General features: G+C 43.4%; 3 protein-coding genes across 11 annotated transcripts in view; 1 reads left to right on the forward strand and 2 right to left on the reverse strand.

The window, feature by feature from the left end:
• The window catches only part of anks1ab (ankyrin repeat and sterile alpha motif domain containing 1Ab), a 42,221-nt gene extending 38,049 nt beyond the window's left edge, over nucleotides 1–4,172 (forward strand). For 2 of the 7 annotated variants that reach the window (XM_028406807.1, XM_028406810.1), the window contains 2 exons: nucleotides 147–244; nucleotides 1,789–1,964. In XM_028406807.1, the coding sequence (XP_028262608.1) occupies nucleotides 147–244; nucleotides 1,789–1,822 (132 nt within the window). In that variant the 3' untranslated portion in view covers nucleotides 1,823–1,964. Of the gene's footprint in view, nucleotides 1–146; nucleotides 2,378–3,618 lie in introns of those variants that run through there. The other 5 variants (XM_028406809.1, XM_028406812.1, XM_028406806.1 and 2 more) reach the window with 4 other exon arrangements.
• Nucleotides 1–23,229, reverse strand: part of phc2b (polyhomeotic homolog 2b (Drosophila)) — a 43,820-nt gene that overhangs the window by 601 nt on the left and 19,990 nt on the right. The window contains exons 8-15 of one of the 3 annotated variants that reach the window (XR_003670690.1): nucleotides 22,840–23,147; nucleotides 22,244–22,424; nucleotides 19,688–19,902; nucleotides 18,526–18,655; nucleotides 16,439–16,541; nucleotides 16,235–16,349; nucleotides 15,175–15,499; nucleotides 13,591–15,084 (exon numbers count right to left, since the gene is read on the reverse strand). Coding sequence is in view for 1 of the 3 variants with exons in the window: in XM_028406805.1 (XP_028262606.1) it covers nucleotides 14,930–15,084; nucleotides 15,175–15,499; nucleotides 16,235–16,349; nucleotides 16,439–16,541; nucleotides 18,526–18,655; nucleotides 19,688–19,902; nucleotides 22,244–22,424; nucleotides 22,840–23,147 (1,532 nt within the window). In the remaining 2 variants the exon portion in view is untranslated. Of the gene's footprint in view, nucleotides 1–12,842; nucleotides 15,085–15,174; nucleotides 15,500–16,234; nucleotides 16,350–16,438; nucleotides 16,542–18,525; nucleotides 18,656–19,687; nucleotides 19,903–22,243; nucleotides 22,425–22,839; nucleotides 23,148–23,229 lie in introns of those variants that run through there. The other 2 variants (XR_003670689.1, XM_028406805.1) reach the window with 2 other exon arrangements.
• LOC114436516 (T-complex protein 11-like protein 1) lies at nucleotides 6,133–11,769 on the reverse strand. Its single transcript, XM_028406813.1, has 10 exons — nucleotides 11,695–11,769; nucleotides 11,162–11,243; nucleotides 10,910–11,039; nucleotides 10,674–10,794; nucleotides 10,346–10,566; nucleotides 10,126–10,262; nucleotides 9,052–9,221; nucleotides 8,347–8,528; nucleotides 7,823–7,995; nucleotides 6,133–6,984 (listed from the first exon to the last, which is right to left on the reverse strand). Exons 2-10 carry the CDS (start codon nucleotides 11,229–11,231, stop codon nucleotides 6,752–6,754), a joined length of 1,437 nt encoding a protein of 478 aa, XP_028262614.1. The 5' UTR covers nucleotides 11,232–11,243; nucleotides 11,695–11,769; the 3' UTR covers nucleotides 6,133–6,751.

Below are 23,229 nucleotides of genomic sequence, written 5' to 3' on the forward strand. Positions count from 1 at the left end.
GTGATTATAACATGATCACTGGACTGTACCTCTAATCCACATGCACGTGTGTGAGCTGAGGACTTGTCAGTGTGGCACGATGGCCTCCACTGCCGCACGTCTCACGTCCTCCTCTCGTCCCTCCTCCCTCCCTCCCCCTCCGGCAGATCGACCCCTTGGAGATGGACGCAGACATGCAGTCCCTGGGCAGCACCACCTGGCTCTTGGACCATCGAGACTCCAACAGGCGCCCCGTCAGCACCAAGTACGAGACCACCATATTCTGAGGCCGGATCCCTCACAGCCGCCCCTCTGCACCCCCCCCCCGCCCTTCATCCTGCCTCGTACTTCCCTCTCTCCCCCTGCATCCGGTTCTCTATTTCTATATCTCTTTCTCTTACACGCACTCACACATATATACATGTGAGCCCCGTGCCTTCTCACTGTGATGGTATAGCGTCCCTCAGGGCTGCCTACTCCTGCACCCTCCTTTGCCCTGCCCAGCGACCCACAACAACCTCCTAACCTGCCATGCAAACGCTCCTGCGGTTCTCCCGTGTCTCCCCAACACCCCCGGCAGCCTCCTCCTCGCCTGTTGCTGCTGCAGCCAATGGCGGAGCCCTGGAACCGGATGATCCTGGACTGATCTTATTTTTTTACAGTGGCCCTGCTCTCTCAACCAAACTGCCTCTTCCTCCTCATCCTCCTCTTCCTGACAACTTGCATCTGCCTCCAAATCCCAGATAGCTCCCAGAGGTTGCATCTTTATTATTCCTTCTCTTTCAAGCCATTTTGTTTTTAAGAATTGATTCTTCACAGGCAAAACGAGCATGTTCGTATTTATTTTGGTGTGTATCTGGACCCCACACTGGCCCGACCTGACAGCAAGCATTTCCAGAAATGTTGAGTAAAATTCTGCTTTATATGTAGCACTGAAGGGCCAGTGTATTAAACATTTTGGGAAATATGCCTATTTAATTTCTTGCAAAGACTTAGATGAGACTATTGATGCCTCTCATGTATAAACACATGAAGCTCCCAGAGAATCTAACTACCAGCATCTCTGAAGCTCATTAAGCAGAGTGAGAGCAGCTTTATTATTCTGAGAGTTTTAAGATGTTTGGGCTGGTCTGTGACACTTGTCATGTGTGTTACCGATATCCTCCTATATTTCTGCCATTATGCTAATCTAAGTCAAAAATGAGAAGACGTTGCACTTACAAGTTATTTCCTGTATTTGTGCGACACGGGCCTTTTCACTGCTGCAGCCTGAACAAACCGCGAACTCCAAAAACAGCCGATGCGCAAGTGGCAGAAACTGCAGTTCCTCCAATGGCCACATGAGGGCTGGTGCACAGGGTTATATTTAAACAGAAACATAACACAAATATTGAATATCTGCTCTCCGGTGAGCTGCAAGACCAAAGTGAGACCACAGGAACATGCCGTCAGTGAGACATGGAAAATCATTTACTTTCTGCTGATTACATTATACAGTGACCCGCCCACTTCAGGGACAGGAAGTGTAAACCATTTCATACCATCAGTGTTTATTTGCCGCACAGATGTGAGCATGTTATCAATCTTCTCACATAACTCTAATCAAGAAAACAAACACGCCTGTTCCCCAAAATGTTGAATATTTACAGGTTTTATTTTTATTGTTGCTGTCGGACAGATTTATATTCAAATCTGTAAAATAAAAGTACGTTTTAGTTTGTTTTGTTTTTTAAATTTTGTTTTTAATTTACTAAACTGTTAAGTTGTTTTGCCTCAAGTTATTTATTTTTTTTCTTTCTCCATCTGTAGCCTGTCCTGTCTTACCAGGCATCTACCACTGTGAGGCACTATGAGGAGGCTACTTTGCTAGCATGGGATGCAAGACGGACAATTAATCAATCAATCAATGAAAAGACAAAACGGCAACATGCAGCAAACATCCTGTTTTTCTTTTTGTTTGTTTTTTTTTCTACACATTTGTACAATACTCATAGTATAAGACCACATCGGAGCAGATCTGTCACTGATGTCTGAACTTGAAACGGACCAAGAACTGAGACCTCGTATACTCTCAACACAGGAGGACGACTTTCTTTATAGCCTTACTTCCTTTGGGTTCAATATAATCAACTGACCTTTCCTCCCCCTCCCCCTCCCTCCCCCGAACACCACCAATTGCACGCCCTCCACCCTGCATTTGAAAAAAAGACTTGTGGAAAATAATACTGACTGTGACTGGCTGGGATGTTCTATTGATGGTACAGTTTTGTCAGGATGAGTCTTTCACTCTGGCCTTGTACTGCCCAGTGCCTCTCAGCAACATGGTAGCACTGAGAGCCTGCAAATCACAGCATCGTCTTTTTGTCAAGTTAAAGTAAAAAAACAAAACAAAAAAAAACAAAAAAACAACAACACTGTGTTTAAAAAAAATGGCACTATCCCTTTTAAAACCTTATTTTTGTTTTCTTATGGTGTATTTGGGACATCAGTGCATTTTGTGATACCTTTTGATAGATGGGTACAAACCTTTGGAACAGAAAGATATTATTATACCCAGAGGCAAAAAACAAAGAAACAAACATCTATATAGTGTACTGATATTGGTTCCCAATTTTAGTAATCTAAAGAAAACTTATTAATGAGCTCACAGCACAATTTGGTGCACACTTCCCTATCCTATTATCATGATTACATGGGTATGAATCCATGATGTTTCACTCTAATTTAGAATTAGTTACAGTACACTAAAAAAAAATAGAAAAATGTGTGTCACCTGAAAATAAACATATTTAATTCCACTACATTAAACGAGCCAAATCTGAACGTTGCTCTGGTGTCGTGTTAATGGATTTGTTATGCTGAGAACGTGACGCCATTTTTTTTTTTCCTGAGGACTTTTTCTTGCTGCACTGTGACTCAAAACTGCTCATTGTGGACTCGACACATATCCGTGGGTTGTCTTCTTCCCCGCCTCCCCCCACCCCATCCCCCTTATATCTGTGTGCACTACCTTGCCGTGCGTGCTGTATGCCTGTGTGTGTGTCCTCATGGGAGTTTGGACTGTTACTGTTACATCACTGGCCACTTCTTGTTCTTGTTTATGTACGTGCTGCAGGAGAAGTGAGGGATTGAGCTCCTCTCCCCAGAAGACTGACTGTTAAGGTGTAACTGGTCTGTGTGCGGTTACCGTGGCTGCGTCATTGCCACTCTGTTCTGACTGTTAATCGTTAGCTTCCTCTGATGATGTGCATGTTGGCAGTGTCTTTGTGTTTTGTACCCTTTGATGCACTTGGCCTGAGCAGTCTTTGTATGTACTGTAGCAGTGTCTCGTCTCCTCTCGCTCATCTACCATTTGCTTTTTATGTTTCTCCCCCCCTCGCCTCTCTCTCTCTCTCTATCCCTCTCTCTTTCTTACAATACAGCAACTCATCTTCATACCTCCATTTTGCCATTTTCACATTTTGTCATGTATGTTCTTCCATTTTGTGTGTCACCAAGACAACCTGCTCTAAGTATGGATGCATAATATAAAAGCATTACACTTTAATGAGCAGCAGCTATTTAAAGCAAGTTTTGGTGGCATGATGATGGCTGTGTGCATGTACCCGTCTTTTTAACATTGGTGTTTTCCTTGTGTAGCTCACCCCAGCGTTCAAGTTTCCGGATACCAAGCTGTGAGTTGAAGGGGAGCAGCCGGTGATGAGAGTGTGTGTTGCGTGTGTTGGTTTTTTAGTAGGCAGAGCAGTGGAAAAGAGGGAGAGAGAGAGAGAGAGAGAGAGGTAAGCCTTACGCAATGTGCAGGGCCAACCAGTGCTACTCTGACATTTAGATCTCACCCTGTATACCCCCCACCCCCGCCCGCCTCTTTTCCCACCTCCTTCCTGCTCCTCCACTGCCCCTGAGATGAATCCCAACACACAGACTAAAAGGTAACCTGTGATCCCACATCACTGGATAAACAGGACCTGTGTATCACTCCTGTCTTGAGAAAGGTCAGTCAGAAAGGCCAAGTCTTATTTCCTGGCCTCTGTGTGACTCTGATCTTGTCATGTAGGTACTGTAATGTTTAGAGCACTGTAGACCATTAATGATATAGACCATTAATGAGCATTTCTATTGATTCAGGTCTATTGAAGATAGTAACTGTGGGATTTATTAAAAGGGTAACAAAATGTAGAGGAAAAAAAAAAACCTGTACCAGCATACAATGCTTTGCCCATGTTTGTGGACAGAGTATGGTTTGTCAATGATAATGTGATACTGTTTCAAATTTCAAAGCAATATTATATTAATGAAATTAAATAATACAAAGACTAAAGAATCCCTCTGAAGTCTGTTGTCAGCATTGCTTTTTTGTGTTTCAAAACAGAAATGTTAACACTAGTTGTTTAAAAGTTAAAGTGACAAATGTAACAATGTGGTAATTACTGTACAATTACACCTTCACTGCTTCCACTGCTGAAAAGATTAGTGGGTGGTGCAACCTTCAATCTAAACAAGTGATTAGCCCCAGTTTGTGCCCCTCAAGTATTTATTATATTCAAGTCACAGCTGAGGATCCTGCTGATGTTTTGGTGTACACAAAATCAGTGTTGCTGGGCTTTAAAGGGTTTTTCCACTACACAGCCTGTTTTATGAATATGATCATATGCTGTGCTAGCAATGCAAAGTACACTGTTGTTGTTATTTTAAATACATTCTAGGTATCCACTTTTATTGTAATATGAAAATATCAAACTATTGATGATATCTATAAAAATCTCATGTGCAGTCAAACTTCAGTTATTATTTGCAATTGAAATTAAGATTAAGACAAAATAACCTCAATAATAAACATGTGGGGAAAAACACATCAGAAGCAACTTTGCAAGGTGTGGATGAACCTTGGCAGCTGCAGCTGTGCAGCTATGAAGACCCTTCATAAAACTATAGACTGATGGTACAACATGTCATGCTGAATAAACATACCGTAATCAGAAGATCAAATTCTTCTGAACCTTATTAGTTAAAGGTAGGGTAGGAGATTTCATTCTGATGCACTTTTTGTTAAATTAGTGTAACTTCTTTTTACAATCCGATAGCAACCAATTAGTTTGGCAGTTTCGCATAAAAATGAAGAATATGAATCATCTGTGGAAGCTATAAAATGCTAAAAACATCAGCCAATCCTCCGGGTGGACCCTGTGCGGAGTATTGGCTGGTTGTCACTCTCTACTACATCACTACTGCATGATGGCCAAAGTCACAGACCGCAGCTCGTCTTCAGGTAATGTGATTGGGAGGCGTGGCTTCGGGGTGAGCTCCGAGAGAAAGGGGCGTGTGTTTACTTTCAAAATCTGGCTGACTCTCACTGAGTTTTCAAAATCTCCTACCCTACCTTTAATATAAAATAACAAAAGTCTACACTACTATAAAAACAAAAGTCGCCTGTAGGAAAAGACGTCCTGAAAGTCCAAATACACTCTCTGAGATGTTCAGACAGGACACACTGTGTGTTGTGTTATAATGTTCCCAGAATATAGTTAAAAACCCATTGACATGAAGAGTTATTTTACCAGAATATTTAATACTCTTTAATAGGGGTGGGCGATATGGCAAAAATTTTAAACAATTACAGAACAAAATAAAGTTTTATTTCAAATAGGTTAAAAAGAAGACTAATGTAATTCTGTAAAGTATTATTCAACAGTCATTTAAACAGACTGAAGTGTGCCTCCTAAGATTTAAACAATAAATACAGTATGGAGACTTAAGTAACTCTTAAAGTTTAATGTGATCAAACCTTAATGGGAATCATATCTAAGGAAAAACGGAGCTGCTGCTGTCACCTCTGTCCACCGTTTACTAGAGCCCTCATATGGAGCCTCTTCATCAAATGCCTGCGTTATTGTTTTGGTGACGTCATTAGCTGTTGCCTGTGTCTGCATCTGATGTGCCCTTCCACTGCGACACACGTCTCGCACACAGACACAGGCTCAGAAGACGCGCCGAAACAGTGCCGAACATAAAGGTGGAGTTGGTTTTAGGGACCAGTTCCTCCGTTCTCTTTTCGTTTTCAGCCGTAGCTTCCTAACAGGGAGGCTGTCATTGGTTGGTCGTGTTCACATTAAGCGCACTGAGAGTTGGCCGAGTGAAAAAAACTCATGCGTCTGCGCGAACATAGAACTGCAATTAATAGAAGGTGCTCTATGGACCATAAAACGATCTGTCCGTTCTGGTAGATCGCCGATACGTTCAAATCCTTCACGATCATTTATCGTCAAATCGCACACCCCTACTCTTAAGCATATTTTTGGTTTAACATTAAAGGTGCAAAAAGCAACAAGAAAAGAAAGTAAAGAGTTTCCACCATCTTTGGTAAGTGATACATAAACATCTATCAATATAAACAGACCCAGCAACATTTTAAAGCATCAGTGATATTTACAAACTGTGAGCATATTTTCTTTGGTACTTTTCTTGTTTTTTTTTCTTAATTACTTGCCTGAATAATCACAAAATCTTTCTGCTGTGTTTTAGATCTGTGGTTAAGATGCTACATTTGAATTATTCATATCTAGTTTCACCTGCCCTCATCTAACATCATCTGTGGAAACTGTAAATGCCCATAAAAAGCAGAAGATGAAGGAAATGTCACTTCAGCTGCCTTGTTTTGTGGTTAAATAATTGAGTTTCCCTTGAACATTTAACCCCTCACTGTATTTACATTTTAAAGCTCTCCTTGCAACACCGAATGTCAAAGCTTATGTTCAGGTCATTACTGATCATCAGCTCAGTGCACGTCCTCCTCTGCTTCTGCCTCTTCTGGCGGGAACAGCAGTCTCCTGAGGATGGGTGCATAGAAGGGGCCGAAGACTGTTTGGTTGAAGTGGACGATTCGCCCAAAGGCCATCCCGAGCTCAGCAAGCTCAGCATTCACCAGCCCGAGGGGAGCAGGCAGCTCTGGGCTCCTTTTAGCAGGGCCGCCCTGCAGCATGGCCCGGAGGAAGCCCTGTACCCTCTCTCCTGTGTGTGATAGAGAGAGAGAGACAGGGTTTAAAAGCTTCCATGTGGACAGAGGGAACTCTGTGCGTTTTAATGTAAAATAAGCTAACATTTCTTTGTTAAAGTGTTTTTCCAAGTTTTGCTGTTATCCGTTTGTTTAATCAGCCTACAAGGTTGCATTCTGATGTACAATCTGTTTGTAACCAGCAAAAAGTTCTCTTAGATCATGTTTTAGAACTTAAAACATACACAACTGACAAAATGTTGATAATAATTTGAAGTATCTTACAAGTGAAATGTGAAAAGCTCTGATCTTAGATCCTCAAATCTAGAGATGTTTATGTAGTTTTCGAGTGGATTTGTGGGAATAAAAAAAATGTAATTATAATCAAAATATACTTATGTCCTGATGAATCTACAAATCCAAACATAATTACAGCCTAAGCCTGCAAGTTTTACAAGACTTAAAATTATGTTCAGACAGCCAGGCTGGAGTGACTCAAATCTGAATTTTTTTCCTGATTCTGATTTTCAGGATGTGGTTTCAAATCGGATAAATTTCATTTGTGGCCACGCGTCATGAATAAAAATGGTCATGTCAGCTTTGTTCCTAGGCTAATGTGTTAAATGTCATTATAAACCTGCAGCACCATCTCACGAACTGACATTTTCAATTGCTGATAACAGAAGCAACACATGCCAGAGTATGGATGTGCACGTTGCAGAAGTCAGATGCAAGCCCGATGTAAGACACTGATGACTATAAATGATGATCAGACAAATCTGTAACTGTGTCCTTTTGTCTGTTAATGTAAAATGATACAAACCACCACCAGCAGTCCATCAGTCCATGGCTCACCTATCAGTTTGCGAACAGGGTAGTTGTGCTTCCACAATTCAGATATCTGTCCCTTCAGCAGATCCTGGATCTCTTGAGGCAGTGCGGCTCCTCCCTGACCCCTCAGAGCTTCGGTGACCTGCTGCAGTACCGTCTCCCCGAGTCCCGACAGGGCCCCCTTCAGGTCAGCTTCCCTGCAGCACCACAAACCAGCATCAGACCCATAATCTACCAGTGTGAAAACACACAGGTCTAAGTCTGCACACTGTTACACATGTTAATAATGGTGATTAAGGAAGAACACGGCCTGTGCTACATGCTATCACAGCTTGGACCAGGGTGTGAGCAGCTCCCTGCAGATCACAAGCTGCTGTTCTACATTTATCCACTAAGCATGACAGGGCTTCTCTCGAACAGAAAGAATGAGGTTAGCTGGATCTGTTCTGACAAGCTAGTTGCCTCCTGTCACCTCCAATGGTTTCCTCCTCATACAATACCTGTTCCCCATGACAGCCAGTACATGCATCACCACATCCTCCTCTTACCTGGTGTGACTGCCCTCCAGCAGGGCAGCGACAGACCGCCTGAGTTTACCTACAAACCCCTGCAGGCTGAAAACAACACCCCCGCAGTGAGCGTTGGTCAAGAGAAGCACCGATGCCTCCAGGACCAGCATCTGGAGCCGCTGGCCTAGGGCGTCCAGACGGGCCCGGTCCATCAGCACAGTCTGTGTGAGGAGGGCAGGTCAGGGTCACACATTATTAAATTGTAAACAAGAAACCAACTAAAAGCCGCGGACACATGGTTCAAATAGATGCTAATGTAGGGTGTAGACTCTCAGCTAGAATAGAAGATCAATTATGATTTTGTGGTGTTCTTTAGGTAACAATTCATTGAAATAATACAATAAATCACCATCTCACTTTTTACATGAACAAATAAAAGGTTGAATTTAACAGTCAGTCAGTGATTGTAAGGGAAATAAATTGATAATGTGTTTTTTAATCTAAATAAATATCAATGGTGGAGTTAGTCAGGCACAACTAAAACACACAGTGTGGAGACTCATTTGATCATCATCTGACAGGACTGTGTGTTCATTGGATATGTATGTGTTGTCACATGTTTTAGCAGGCAGCAGGGTGAGGAGGAGTGCGTGGGGGAAACTGAATATTCCCTCACAATCAATAAAATATCACTTGGCATAATGAAAGGCGCAATGTGATGTAATTATTCAGGCTGCAGCTGACCTCGGGATATTTCTGGTCCTGCGGGTCCCAGCGGAGCAGACGCATGTAAGCCCGGTTGAGGACAGCGGTGGCACTGAGAGGACCTCGGCTGTCAGGAGCTAGAGAATCGGACACAGACGCCTCTTCTGACGCTGCCGCCCGAAGCCAAGCGGTGGTGTCGTCCAGAGAAGCTGAAGGAGAACAGAAAATTAGGAAGACAATAATGTGAGTAAAAAAACATACATGAATTCCTGGTTTTTTTGACTAGAAGGAGACGCTGAGTTAACGAGTTTGTTAATCAATCAATATAAGATGTAGTCTCATTGATCCACCTCTGGGAAAATAAGTCAATATCACACATAATTAGTGTTACTAAGGCGCCCCATGTGATTTTAAATGATACTCCCACACCTCTGTACTGAACAAGCAAAGCCTGTCTCACTCTAATTCAACCCAATGATCCTTCAATATGATGTCAAGGCTCTGCTAGCAGCTCTGCTTTAATGATATGGCTTGTTGTGGATGGTACTTTTACAAATATTGATTAGAGTGTGTGATCAGCAATAGATCTCTGTGTTGTGCAGCAACATGAGCATTATGAATCTGAACATAAATCTTTAAAATTGCCCGGAGTCTCTCTATATTCCTCAAGCAGGTAAGAGGCAGAGCAAAGCTGCGAACACTTGCTGCATATTTTTTATAAGCTATAGTAAATATACTTCTCTTTATGTACTAGAAGAGCGTGGAAATGATATTGTAGGCGCTTGAAAAGATTTAGTCAGGAAAACATTTCCCCGTTTTCTTTTAGAAATATTATAATATTAATAAAAGTTTTCATATCTCGGCTAACATGGCTGCGTCAGCACCGGCAGGCCTGTCACTGTGCCAGTGACTCTGATGAGGCAGCACTAATATCTGAGCCAAAGCAGCAGAGCTGGTGATTGGCTGCAGAGCGCGTCAGCCAATATATGAGAGGCTGAAAAATGTCAGGATGGTGCCAGGGTCAAAATCTGTTTAATTGAAAACTGAAATATCCAACGACCATAAACGTTCCGCTCACAAAGTCACCTTTATCGTCCATCATGCTCTACTCACCTGGCTGCTGGTCCAGGATCTGCTGGAATTTGGCCCTCTCGTACTGCACGGCCTGCGGCAGCAGGTGAGGCCTCAGGCTCTGGATGGTGAAGTTAACCATGTCGGTCTTCATTAGACGCAGGATGCGGAATATCTCTCTGAGGGCAGAGCAGCAAGATCAAGACAGTTGTAGAAGAGAAGGAGGAGGCAGGAGTAAGAGTCTTACTAATCTGTCCCTTACTTCAGAAGGTCCACGGGGTCTTTGAGGTCCCTCAGGGCCCGGATCTCCGGGTCACGCACAGGAGCGCACAAAGACGCCATGGTGTCAGTGATGAATGCTGCCAGTCTATGGAGGTCCAAAGCTCCGTGTTTGACCTCCTGCTGGATCAGATCCATGTCCAGCACCTCGTCCAGCTGAGACCGCAGTCTGACGTGACCCGGCAGCAGCAGAGACTGCAGCATCTGATGGGAAATTAGAAAAAATTAGCCGCAACCTCTTGCAGAAAAACATGCTATACAACGTTTATTTACAGCAGAATGCTCCTTTAAAGCAGAGGTCACACACTCACAGTTTTGACCTCCTGCAGCAGAACGATGGCGTGGATGTAGTTCGGAGGATCACTGCTCAGGTTCTCCTGAAGAACATCCCAGAAGGCTCTGTGAATGACCTCCGTCACTCTGCCCTCCAGGCTGAAGGAGGACAAACGGTACAAAATCAGCTTAACAGGAGCTTAAACTCACATAAATAAATCTATTAATTTAGAAACCAAGGTCACATCTGCTGCAGTGAAGTGTTCTGTCTTACCTGTCGGTGGGAGGACTCCTGGGCTTGAAGCAGAAGTCTCCGTTTAACACTATCTCATGTGCGAGGCTCAGGTTGGAAACACAATTTTCCAGCTCCATCAGACTGGATAATGAGGCGGTGGGTGGGCTTCCTGACACCACAGACAGGACACACACCCGCAGATAATTAAAACTGCCACTCTGGTAATAATTCAATTACTAATGGTCCCTGAATGTCCCCGAAAACAATAAGTTCTATATTAGAGCTTCATACCTGTAGGAGACTCGAGCTTTACCAGACACGGCAGGTCAGTGGATGAGTCTTCTTCTCTCTGATCTGACATCTCAGCAGCAGTCTGGACATTCAGATTAAGCATTAACATTAATATACAGCTAAGGTCATTAGTCAACTGAAACCTAAATGTGTTTTGATACAGTTTAGTTAAATAAATCATGCATCTCATGCAAGAAAATCAAGAAAATAATCAGCAGACTTATGATCACACACACAATCAATAAGGAATGATGGAAGAAGAAATTTGCATTTTTATTATAAGCAAAATGTAGAAAATATGCTACAAAGCATTAAAAAAAATGTAAATATTGGTGATCAATAAAGGTTGGTTTTACATAATTTACATGTGTTAAATGTTGATTTAAATAAGAAAATTCGTCCTAACTTGCCCCAAATAAAAGGTGAATTGAGCCTATATAAACATTCAGTATGTCGAATTAAAACGTCCCATATTTATTCGTCAGATATCATAAAGTAAATAATTAAATATAACATTATTAGAGCTAACTTACCTGAATGCTGATATTTAAATACTTTCGCAGCGGATCCTTCAGTGTAACTTTGTGCCGTTTAAAATCCACGGTCAACTGTTCAAACCTGGGCTGAACCATTCTCAGCGCGACACGGGGGGGGGTTACAAATGTTAAACCATATGAACGTTTCAGCAAATAAAGTAAACTTAATTCTGCATCTGTTGCTTAATGTGATATTTCACTATAAACATGGCTAATGTTTGTCTTGTAGGTATTTCTATATTAGACACAAAAAAGGGCGGTACTGAGTTTGGTCCAGTCCGTTCTCAAATCATAACAGTGTTGGTGTGACGTCACCGCTGTGCGTGTCAGCTGATCTCCGCCCCCTCTCTGACTGTAACAGACCCTGCAGCGTGTCGACCTGTTCTACCTGATTCTACGTCAAACGGACCGTTTGTACGAACCATTGTTCACAGTCTGACACAGATGATCATCTGTGAACAGCTGGAAATGTCCCGCAAAGCAGGAACTTCCAACATGTTCGCTGCTTTATCCAAACCTCGGTGAATATTATGCTAACTTTAGCGCTTTCTGGTTGTCAGGAAATATGTATACAAGATTTGTACACAACGTGCACACGCCCATGGTCACTGGATATAATATGCGGCTTCAAAATGATCTGCTTAACAACAAGTAATGTCAACAAATTTATGATTATGTCCATTCTGTCTTCTATTGGTGTGAACAATACATTAATAGTTTTATATCTGTAATTTAGTAAACATGTATTATTTAAGTGTTTTTTATTCCTTAAACTCCAATCGTTTCTCTTGAATGTATAATTAAGTTGTGTTTGTTTTGATGTTGTGATCCCCCACAAGGGAGCTATACAGTCATTATTATTATATTTTTAATTATTAATCCTGCAAAATTTTGGTTTTCAAGCATTAAGAGGTCACTGCATCACACACTGGACATAAAAATTACAGTATAATATGTCCCAACGCTAAAAGACACTCCAGTCAATGTAATCATAATGCAGCTGTTTGTTTGTGCTTTCCTGGTTCTATTTGTCATATAGTTGTGTAATATAGTAATACAGTTGTACGTCAATGTGCTATAACAGTGTCCCACAACACAATGTAACACACACACACATAAAAAAAAATAATGACTGGACACAGAGCTGTACTGCAAATTATTTATAACTGCAAAATGTGTAACAAACCGGTTGATAAATACAAGCAATCTGACAAAGCCTTATCTAAAAAAAAAGTCAATTTTCCTTCACACCCACAAACACAAATAGATATGATCACCTTTAGAAAAAAATACATGAATATAAAAAAAACCTCCCAGGCCAATCATATTTTTTATACATTTGCATATTTCAAAATATTGAACACCATTTATCTTCTGTTTTAAAATAACAAGGATAACTTAAAGGCAGACACACACACTCTTTTCCCTCATGTCAGCTGCTATGTACATATAAACTTATAGTCTTCACTTAAGCTGGAGCGTCTCGTAACATTAAAGCGAATAAAAAAAGAATATTAGTGCCAAAAGCAGGGCTGTGAGGAGACCCTCAATTGTTCCCTGGATAACTTAGTGTCCTCCAATGAAACCGAGACAGGAAATCAATGTCATATTTTAGTAAATCATTTAGACAAAAAGGGGCCAAAAAAAAATCATTTGTGAGCAGTTTGAATGTACAGGAGGAAGGTGGCGAGAGAAAGGAAAATCATGGTCACAACAGAGTCTGCTTAAATGGTTTCTCTGCATTCAGGCTTTGTATGCCAGAGCTGTGAGGGTCTTATTGTGAGAAAAAGCAAAAGGAGCTGCTACTTGAATAAAAATGAGCAAATTAATGAATGCAATCTTCTGTTCCCAGCCGCCTCTCTCTCATTCACACGCTAACAAAACTGTACAAACACACACACACGCACGTCTAATAAGAAACTCAGACCTCACTCGTGTTTTGTCTTAACGCCTCAAATCAGCATGAACTGCATGTTGTGACCCGAACCCAGGCACGACTGGACATGTTCCTCTCAACAATGCACTTGCAGTTTCTTTAACATCTGGATTCTATATGCACTATTTAGATAATGACATTTGCTAAAAGCCTCTGCAGCTATACCTGCTATTAATAAGCTGCCTTATCTTAATTCTGCTGCAGTGTGATGAGATCCTGATACACTGAACTGATAATGAGACGAGGATTCTCAGGTCAAAGAAAGCAGTGCTGCTGTCTGAGGAGGACAAGTTGTAGTTTTCTGACAGGAAGCTTGAGATGATGGGAGAAGGAGGCAAAGTAAGGGCAGATCTGTTGCATCATTTTGTTCCTATCTCTCTCTCTCTGCCGTCCTTTCCTGTCATCCCTCTTGTTTTGACTGCACATAAAAGGACAAACTCTGTGATGTCACCCCATAGAGTTCCCAAAGAGCCTGTTGTAAGCAGTGCAGAGACACCAGCGGTGCCCGATTTCACCGAACTCACAGCAAATTGGCAAAGGAGAGAGTGAGGCAAGGTAGGTGACTGTTCAGCACTCACACTGCTAATTTCACACACATTATCCCCTCTCTGTAAACATGTTTCTACTGCTGTAAAGTTGTCTGTGGGCATTGAGTCACTTTCGTAGCCAAACCCCAGTGGACATTACAGAAAACTTGGCCCCGGTCTGGTGGATCTGACAGCGTCCAGCAGAGTTTGGCACAGCTTTTGTAGAGGCTCCTTTACAGACTGCAGTGCATGTGAACCCAGAGATCACCAAACATGCAGTCCAGAAGACCCCTCTCATCTGCTCATTCTTTCACATTCACACCGAACAAAAGATGCTGGTGTAATGCCACCTCCTTATTTTGTGCTTTAAGACGGTATCCCAGTGTAATGGATTAGGAAGAGTCTCTGGTGTCCTTCCATTCTGTCTGAGTACCTACACACACAGAATAGGTGAGGCAGAATTAAGTCAACTGTCTCACCTTGAATGTGTGGAGTAAAGGGGGCAACGGGCTAACAGGCTCCAGTGTGCTGAAGCTGCTCCAGGTGCCACAAGCTTTAGATAAAACTGGTCACAATCTGACTGAGCTGATGCAGGTGAGGTGTGATCTGTTTGTGGGCTGAATTTAATCCCGAGTGAGAGTCCGTACCGCTCTGGTAGTGTGGAGAAGGCCGGGTCCTAGTGCAGTCAGTACTCTGTGCTGTCAGTGCTTTGACCCACACACACACAGATATAAACACACACAAACACTCATACACCCATACGCTCCTGCTAAGAGTCTTTGAGCATGTTGATGCGTGCAAAGATCTTGAGTGCAGGTCCTAGTTTAATGTTCATGGTGCTCATCAGGTGGTCCTCCTTTAACAGGAGCAAAGCCTGTCCGTCAATCTCCTGAGAGCGAAACTCGTCCGCGATCTCCTGACAACCTGTGTGACCAGCAGAGGAACAAGCTGCAGGTTAAAACCAGTGAGACAGATCTGAATGGAACGCTTTGTGAATGTGCTTCCTGTACCGACCTGGCAGCGAGCGGATGAACTCATAAACTTCCTCCACGTTCCACTTGGTGGGGTCGTTGGGTAAGAAGCGCTGACAGAGAGCCTGAGCGTCTCTCCCGGCACAGCCCTCCTGGTCTGACGCCCTGCTCTGCTGCCGGTGAACGGGAACTTGTGCTGGAACTGGAGCTGGAGGCAGGGGTCCTGAGCTGGCTGCTGACAGGGGGGACTGTGGCTCCTCGTAGCTGGACATGTCTGAACACGGGCTGGACTCCTCCTGACTGGGCTGCGAGTGATGCGGTGAGGATACAGAACCACCCTGAGGCTGCTGTGGTGAGGGAGACAGTTTCTGCAGAGGAGAAAAAGGAATCAGATATGACGTCATCTGTAAAACATTATTTTTAGTCACAGCAAAGATTTAAAGGTGCAATAAGTAAGATTAATACTGCACAGTAGCATCAAATGACAATAATACACCTGCAGGGGAGACGATAGGGTGATTGGATCGATACCAGTGCTTTGAAGAATACTTTGTCGGGTGCTGAACCCTCTGAATTATGAAACTCACATAATGGTCCAAACATGACACAAAAGCACCCCCCACTGGAGGATCAAGAGCCAACTCGCCAAACATTACATAACTCAAAATATTCCAACTATAAAACTCCTAAAAAAATGCTCTGAAGCCAAGAAAATTGCTATTTTTCAGTTTAAATTATTGTGACACATCACCTCATTGCTTGAATTTCTGCTGTTATTATCTAATGCCTTTGATATGTGGTGGAAAATACAGTAAATCCAGCTTCTTTTTGATGTGTCTGTAGCTTGTGCAGCAGGCAGAAAATCGACTACTAATGCTTCCACAATCTGACTGGTCACCAATAAATGTTGACAAAGATCATAGAGTACTTAATGACCCTTTAAAGACAGAAGGAGATAATCAGGCTGACGCAAAGTTCATTAAAAAGCATGAGGCGTGAAAAGCGCAGGGTATAAAATGTGCAGAGGAAGCACTATCTGAAGAGAGGTAAAGTGTTGATGAGGAACTTTTACAAGAGTGAAGTGTGTGTGTGTGTTTCCATACCTGCTTCTTGGCTTCTGTGGTGGGGCGGCCTTGAGATCTTCGGCGCCAGCGACTTGCCGGTTTGGTCTTCTCTGGACGGAAAAGTCCGATCCGTTTCGTACACCCAACGTTGTATCTATTTACAGAGATCCCACATTCTTTCAGCATTTCTTTACATGTACATCTGCTTACATGGTAATAAATCTAAAACCCAGATTGACTTGCCTCTTTGCACAGACCACCGAGCAGAATCTTTTCGAGCCCTTGAACGTGTAGGCGAAGTCGACCCAGCCGCAGTATTCACACGTCAGCTTGGGTTCGTCTTTTTCTGCAAGGGAGGAAGCACAAGACGAACACTAAGAATCAGTGTTCTCCTTTATCTCCTTTCAATCAAATAGCAAAAACTCATCAATATAAAACTGAATAGAAAGTCTAGCTACATAAATGTTCCGAGGGACAGAAGCTATGTTGGTTCACAGGTCGTGTTTGATTGGCAGGAAAAAAAACGGAGCTGCACATGGGTTAAGTGGTTTGGTGAAGAGCTGCAGACACATGTAATTACACTGAGGTCAGAGTTTATCACAGAGGCTCAGAGCTGTCGTTTATTGGGTCGGGTCTGTAAACAGGTGATCAGACACACCGACATTGTACCATTTTATGGGAGATGCAGGCAGAAAATGTGGAGAGAAAGCAGGGGAATGATTCTGATTTCTGGTGCATTCACGGAACATCTGGTTTTTCTCAATGTGTCAGTGTCAGGTCTTATCTGTCCTTCAAGGAGTGCAGACGTGTTTCTGACTGCTCCCGCTCTGCTCTGCGCTCTGTTCTCTCTTGTCCTGTCCTGTGATTTTTGTGACTTTTTTTCCCCCTGAACACCCTGCTTTGCTATCCTTGGGATACTTTTTTGACATGGAGCTAAAAAATTGGTCGCTCAGTGCATTGGACAACATTTTCTCACAAAGGAAGACATCACCGGGACAACCCCTCTGCCCTGAAGGGACATTCGCTGGTGGATATGTCCATGATTCCTGGGAAACCTGGCGTCTGGTATGTCTCCAGCCACTGACCCTGGAAGATGTGGAGGATCTATTCATCTATTGGACATTGGTAGTAGGCATACTTCTGAATTGCGTGGGAGCTGTGCTGCCGTACCGAAGATTTGGAAAAGCCACTGCTGGCAAATTGGCACTACCACTAAGCGTGGACACAAAACAAGACCCTGGGCTCATGGGACCTCGGATCTTGGAATTACATCAGAAGATGGACCGGATTGAGGGGCTGATCTGCAACAATTCAGCCCGCTCCGGAAAGGGGGCTGGAAGCGGGAGGACAACATCGGAAGACAGTACAACCATTTGAGGATCTCAATGGAAGGAATATCTGTCAAGCTGGAAGAGATGTCAAAGGTTCTCCATGCACCTGCAAGGGGCGAATGAGCACTGAGGCCGGACTGACCGATTGATCACTGATCTGGGCAAATTAATCACAGATCGAAAATTGTTGTTATGATTTGGTTGATTTTCTGTTTGTCCCTCTCCCCACCCTCCGTCTCCCGGCCCTGAAGAATTGCCCAGCAGCTGTGCTCCTATCTGACTCCTCTGCACTCCTATCTCCCTGCAAGGACAACTGATGAACTGCACACACATAGTGCACTCATGCACTAAACACTAAGGCATATTCCTAGTAATGTGATTCCTCACTTACATGGCAATAAACTCGATTCTGATTCTGATTTCTGGTGCATTCACAGAACATCTGGTTTTCTTGTCCATGTCAAGATGAGAGCCGTTCATAGAGCTCTGTACAAACACCTCAGCGCACACTTTCGAAGGCACGACAGCATTGTGTCATCAGTCCTGAGGTGTAGTAATGTGTCTCATAAGCCGTGTTCCACCAGCTTGCCCTTTCTCACAGTCATTGAGTCAGCACTGTGACTACATGTGCTGCTGGCTGGAAGTGACACTTTTCCACAAGAAGGAGGACTTTTCACAAATCTTGAGTGTCTGTACAGTAGAAAGGCGGCAAAAATCTGACAGGGCAACCTCCAGCCAGAGACAACAAAGAGACAAAATGCCTTCTCACACCGAACAGCAAGGTGTGACGAGGTGTCAGAAACATTTCAAGGATTTATCATTTCCAACCTTAACATCTGCCAATGCCAGGAGGTGATTTCCTTCCATCATTTGAGCTAACCCTTTGTAAACATTACTTTGTGTAACCCAGCAACAGTAAATTGCTGCTTATGGACACGGACCCTGAAGCTACACAAGCAGACACACACATCCTATTACTCCTTATTTTGCTTGTCTCACCTGGCTGGTTCATGTCCTCAGCTTCAGAGTCGGTGTTGGCTGCGTTGCTGACCGGAGTTCTGTCCGGGTCGGAGGAGAGCTGATGATCCAGCTTCTTTGGGCTGTCGATGAGAATGGGAAGACGTTCCACCTGGTGACAGAGAAAGAGCGATACTTTACAATCACGTGCAGCATGATCCAGGAGGAAGAGAGAAACACCAGCGGTGATTAAACAATGTGTAGCTGGAGTGTTTCTTCATAACTACGGCAAAAAGGAAAGAGCACAACTTTGATCAGATGCATCCTGACACACAGTTTACCACCGTGATTTTTGTACTAACAGATTGAAAGTAGGACAGGAACAACCATACACAAACATCACTCCTGTCTGTAGGCCAAACAAAACAAAAACATTTCATTTTACTCCCAATACTTAATATTATATATTATGTAATATTGATCATTAACACACAGCATAGTGCTTAAACAATTAGTCAAACACTCATTTAGTCAACCTAAATAAAACAAATATAAACACAGGTCGTTGTTTTAGTCATTAATTCAATTGAAATAACTAAAATCTGGACAAATAACTGAGTAAATTAACCCTTTTAATAATAAGTACCATGTAGAAGTTGCTTCCTTTCATAAATTTAGGCAGTATTTACATTATAATCTATATATAGATTATAGACTATAGTGAGCATTTACACCAAACGTCCAGTAGGAGGCAGAGAGCTCAAAGTCTACAAATTACAAGGAGCACATCATTGTGTTTTTCCCTGTCAACACTTTGTTTTTAACGGATGGAAGTGATAAATATTCACAGCAGGCACACAGATTCACTGTATGAACACTATGAGATGATAATGCAGCAATTTAAAGAAACATGACAGATTAAGGGAGGATTTTATGCCTTCAGACAAATGAGACACCACAACGTGCTGCTCATTACACACACACACTCTCCCTCATCCGTCTGTATTCTTTCACAGCTACCGAGCCCTCCCTCCCTACAATTAAAGCCTGAATCAAACAGAAGCTGTGAGCTGTCACTACTCGCAGTAACAGAGGGTTTGTGTTTTCCTGCTGACAGCTCCCTGCGGGTGTGCGCACTGGAGAGAGAGTGTTGTTTATCCTGCTTCCAGTTAACAGATGAGATTAGGGGTGGGGGGGCACTTACACACACGGGGAACGGCTCTGCACCCTCCTGGATGACAAAGCCCTCGATGACATGCGTGAGGACCTGGGGCTTGACGATGGCCTGAGGCGGTTTGTTCTCTCCGTTCTGCGGCGTGCTGCCCGTCACGGTGGGCGCCTCGCTCTCGTTTCCTGAGGTCATGGCTGGAGGTGGGGTCACTGGAGGTGGCGCGCTTGGCCTCTTGGTAGAGCCCCCTCCTGACCAGGAAATGAAATACACCATCCAGTTAATAAACACATAAAGTTCAAATTAAATTGTTGATAGGCAAAACAAACTCATACAATTTTGCAACAGGTGTTGAACATGTATCTGATTTCAGCTGGTAATATATATATATAGGCTCTGTTTTATTGTCATATCTGATCATAAACTGCATATTCTGGAGTTGAGGTGTTCAAAACAAGACATCCAGCAGGACTGTGGCTACTGTACGGATCTATGCATGACGCTAATTGACGAGCAGTAAACAAATGATGGCGACTCCTGCTTCAATCCACCTGCCCTTTGCTCATTTACATAACGGTTCTGCAGTCGTCGGTCAACAATAACAACCTGCTGGCGCAGCGTCGATCGATAATAATAAGATAAATCCATCATGCATCGGCGCCCCATCAGTCTTTGTGCTCAAACACCCACAACAACCAGCTAAAGTAAACAAGCCGCCGCTGAATGAGGAGTTTTCTTACCGCGCCACTTCCGTTTTGTTCAGACAGAAAACACGTGTGGTTTGGCTTGTTTGTTGTTGTGATGATCCGACACCTCGCAGACAGACACAAACACACACACACACAACGAGCCGGTGCTGCTGCGGATGCTGTTTGAGCGTCTTTAAAGCTGCAGCGCCGCTTCACACACCCCTTAATGAAAAGCTGTACAGCAGGGTCCGCCTCCCCGCGTCCTCCCACACACAGCAGCAGCCACCGCGGGCAGCGCCGCTCCTCCTCTCTCCTACCGGGGAGCCCAGCGCGCACTGACGGCCACACAGCCTCCAGCTACAGCCTCGGGGCTGAGAGTATTTCCTGTTTGACGACGAGACGGCAGACAATTGTCCTCGTGTTGACTTAATAACGCATCAAAATTTAACCCATGAGGCGCGTTTCCAGCAGGTGTGTAAACCTGATTCTTAGACATGTGTGCAGGTGATGCTCGGGCCACACACACACACACACACACACACACACACACACACAGTATAATTCTCAATAGGGGCAATTGAGAGATCTATGGGGATTGACTCACTTTTGGAGATAGCCTCAAGTGGCCAGTTGAGGAACTGCATGTACGAACCAGGAGGCATATCAATAAATAGATAAAGCCGATGGATTTACTTTGATATTTTTTTGCGGTACAAAATTGTATTAGATAATAATACAGGCTGGCGCTGTCTGGTTTGCATGCCAACTTCAATGCGTAAGTATCCAACGGTTTAAAATGGAGGCAACTGCACCTATGGCACAGCTTCAATAGTAATTTCTGTTCTGCAGAACTGATGAAGCCACTGATGGGAGTGACGGAACATCTTCAGAAAACTCTGCTATGAGTTCAGTCAATTGAAACCTTCAGTTCAATTGAAACCTTTGGATGTAACAGGACCCGAATGAATGAGAGTCTTTAAAGGCAGCTTCAGTGCAACTTGTTGTTCATGTGCCGGTGCAACTCAACTTAGATTAGCAACAATAGCTTTCTGCTCTGCGTATCTCAATTTGTAGATATATCTGAGGTTTACTTATTTTGTTATTTAACGGGAAAAGCAGCATGTGACCCCACAAATGCATAATTATTCTCTTACAGAATCTCAAAGCTTCTGACCTCCTTTTATCTAAATCACCTGGCTGAGTCGATGTGCACAATAAGCAGAAAATTCACTTTACAAAAACACATTATACTGACGTTGCAACATTTCTGTGATTTTTCTTCCTTTAACAGGATTATACACACAGCATCAATTTAATAAGTAAAGATATGAGAGCAGCTCTGCTTTGGAAAGTTGAGAAGCTCCGATGTAACCTCATATAGTGAAGTGTAAAGATCACTGGGCCCTATAACAACAATGAGCAACATGTCAACACGCAGCAATGTATCATATAAAACACTACCAACGATCACACTTACACTCAGATATTTCAAACTCTGGTCAGCCAGCTGAGTGTTTCATTTAATCAAACATTTGAGACACTTTCCTCAAGAACACCTAAACTCAACATTACAGTGCCTCCATGGAAAAAAAACACCTTTTTAAGGATCATTTTTATAATATCAGGTGATGATTTAGGCTGCAGTTCAGTAAATTCACAGATAATGCAATAAGAGGGAACAGTTGTTCAAAACACAAGTAAGCATGAGCATTGATTTTTCTTTTCCTACAAAGATTTATGCTGGAGTTTAATCATCTCTGCTCTCCTTGATGTGTATGAGTTGAAGTAAAAACTGTAGTTACACATTTTTAAAAGGCTATCAGTCTTCTTATTCAAGAGGCCAATTGATTAAAGAGCTTATTTAATAAGACTAAGTAGTTCACAGAGATTAATTGAGCTTTACCTTGTGGCTGAACAGCTGGTGTGGTTGGGTCGACCTTGGGCTGTTCTGCAGGTTTGGCGGGTTGTGATGGGGAAGGTGCAGGTGCAGGTGTCTGCTGCTGCTGCGTGGGCGGAGCCTGACATGTCTCTCTGACCACGAGTGACGTTGGCTTATCTTTACTGTCCTGAACCAGTCGGGAGGCCTGATATGTGCAGCAGAAAACAAAAGACAAACATATGAGAATGACTGTCTGAGACAGTAATGTCAAGCCGTGTCAGTGTCTGTGGCTCAAGAATTTGAAAACCATTAGGCTGGGAAAATATCACACCAGAGGGAAAATGTTACACCAAGAATTCCGAACCCAGATGATGGCTGTGTGTGTTTTTACATGTATGTCTTGGACAGGAGATGCAGACTGTGGGTGTTGATGGAACAGTGGTTTTTGTTGTGCTGGTTACCACTAACATAATACCAAATTCAGCACATGAACACAACAAGACAAGATGTTGAGGAGGAGGACAGACATCCATGTTTCAGCAGACTGAATGAAGAACAGCAGAGTTCATATTCTGCACAAAGGCAGGAAGAAAGGAGACTGCTAGTCTGTCTGTACGCACCGTTGGCTGTATTTGCAGGTTGATGGCGGTGAGCTGGACAGGCTGAGCTTTGGCGTGGTTGAGTGAGGAGTGGAGGGCGTGCGGGCTGATGGTTGAGTGGAAGATGGTGGCCTGCTGGCTGGGCGTGGAGGGCTGATGAGGACCAGGTTTGGGCAACACAGGGACAGGGTGCTGCGATGGCTGAATGGAGGCCGTCTGCAGCAGCTGGCCCGTCGTTCTTTGGGAACCCTGGTTCTGCTGCTGTACCACAAAATGCTGCTGCTGCTTGTGCTGTTGAACCAGCGAATGAGGCTGAATCTGAGTGTAGGCTGGAACGACAACAAACGGCCAACAAGTTCAACTGACAGCTGTGTCACCAGCAAGGACACTTCACATTATATCAGGCTAAAC

The sequence above is a fragment of the Parambassis ranga genome, chromosome 5 (assembly GCF_900634625.1).
Source record: "Parambassis ranga chromosome 5, fParRan2.1, whole genome shotgun sequence".
Taxonomy (NCBI): domain Eukaryota; kingdom Metazoa; phylum Chordata; class Actinopteri; family Ambassidae; genus Parambassis; species Parambassis ranga.

Coding starts and splice junctions, on each gene's coding strand:
- LOC114436516 (XM_028406813.1), bottom strand. CDS start 11,231: ATGTCAGATCAGAGAGAAGAAGACTCATCCACTGACCTGCCGTGTCTG. Junction 8,529..9,051: donor AGGACCAGAAATATCCCGAG/GTCAGCTGCAGC, acceptor CTCCTCACACAG/ACTGTGCTGATGGACCGGGC. Junction 7,996..8,346: donor CTGGAGGGCAGTCACACCAG/GTAAGAGGAGGA, acceptor GTGGTGCTGCAG/GGAAGCTGACCTGAAGGGGG.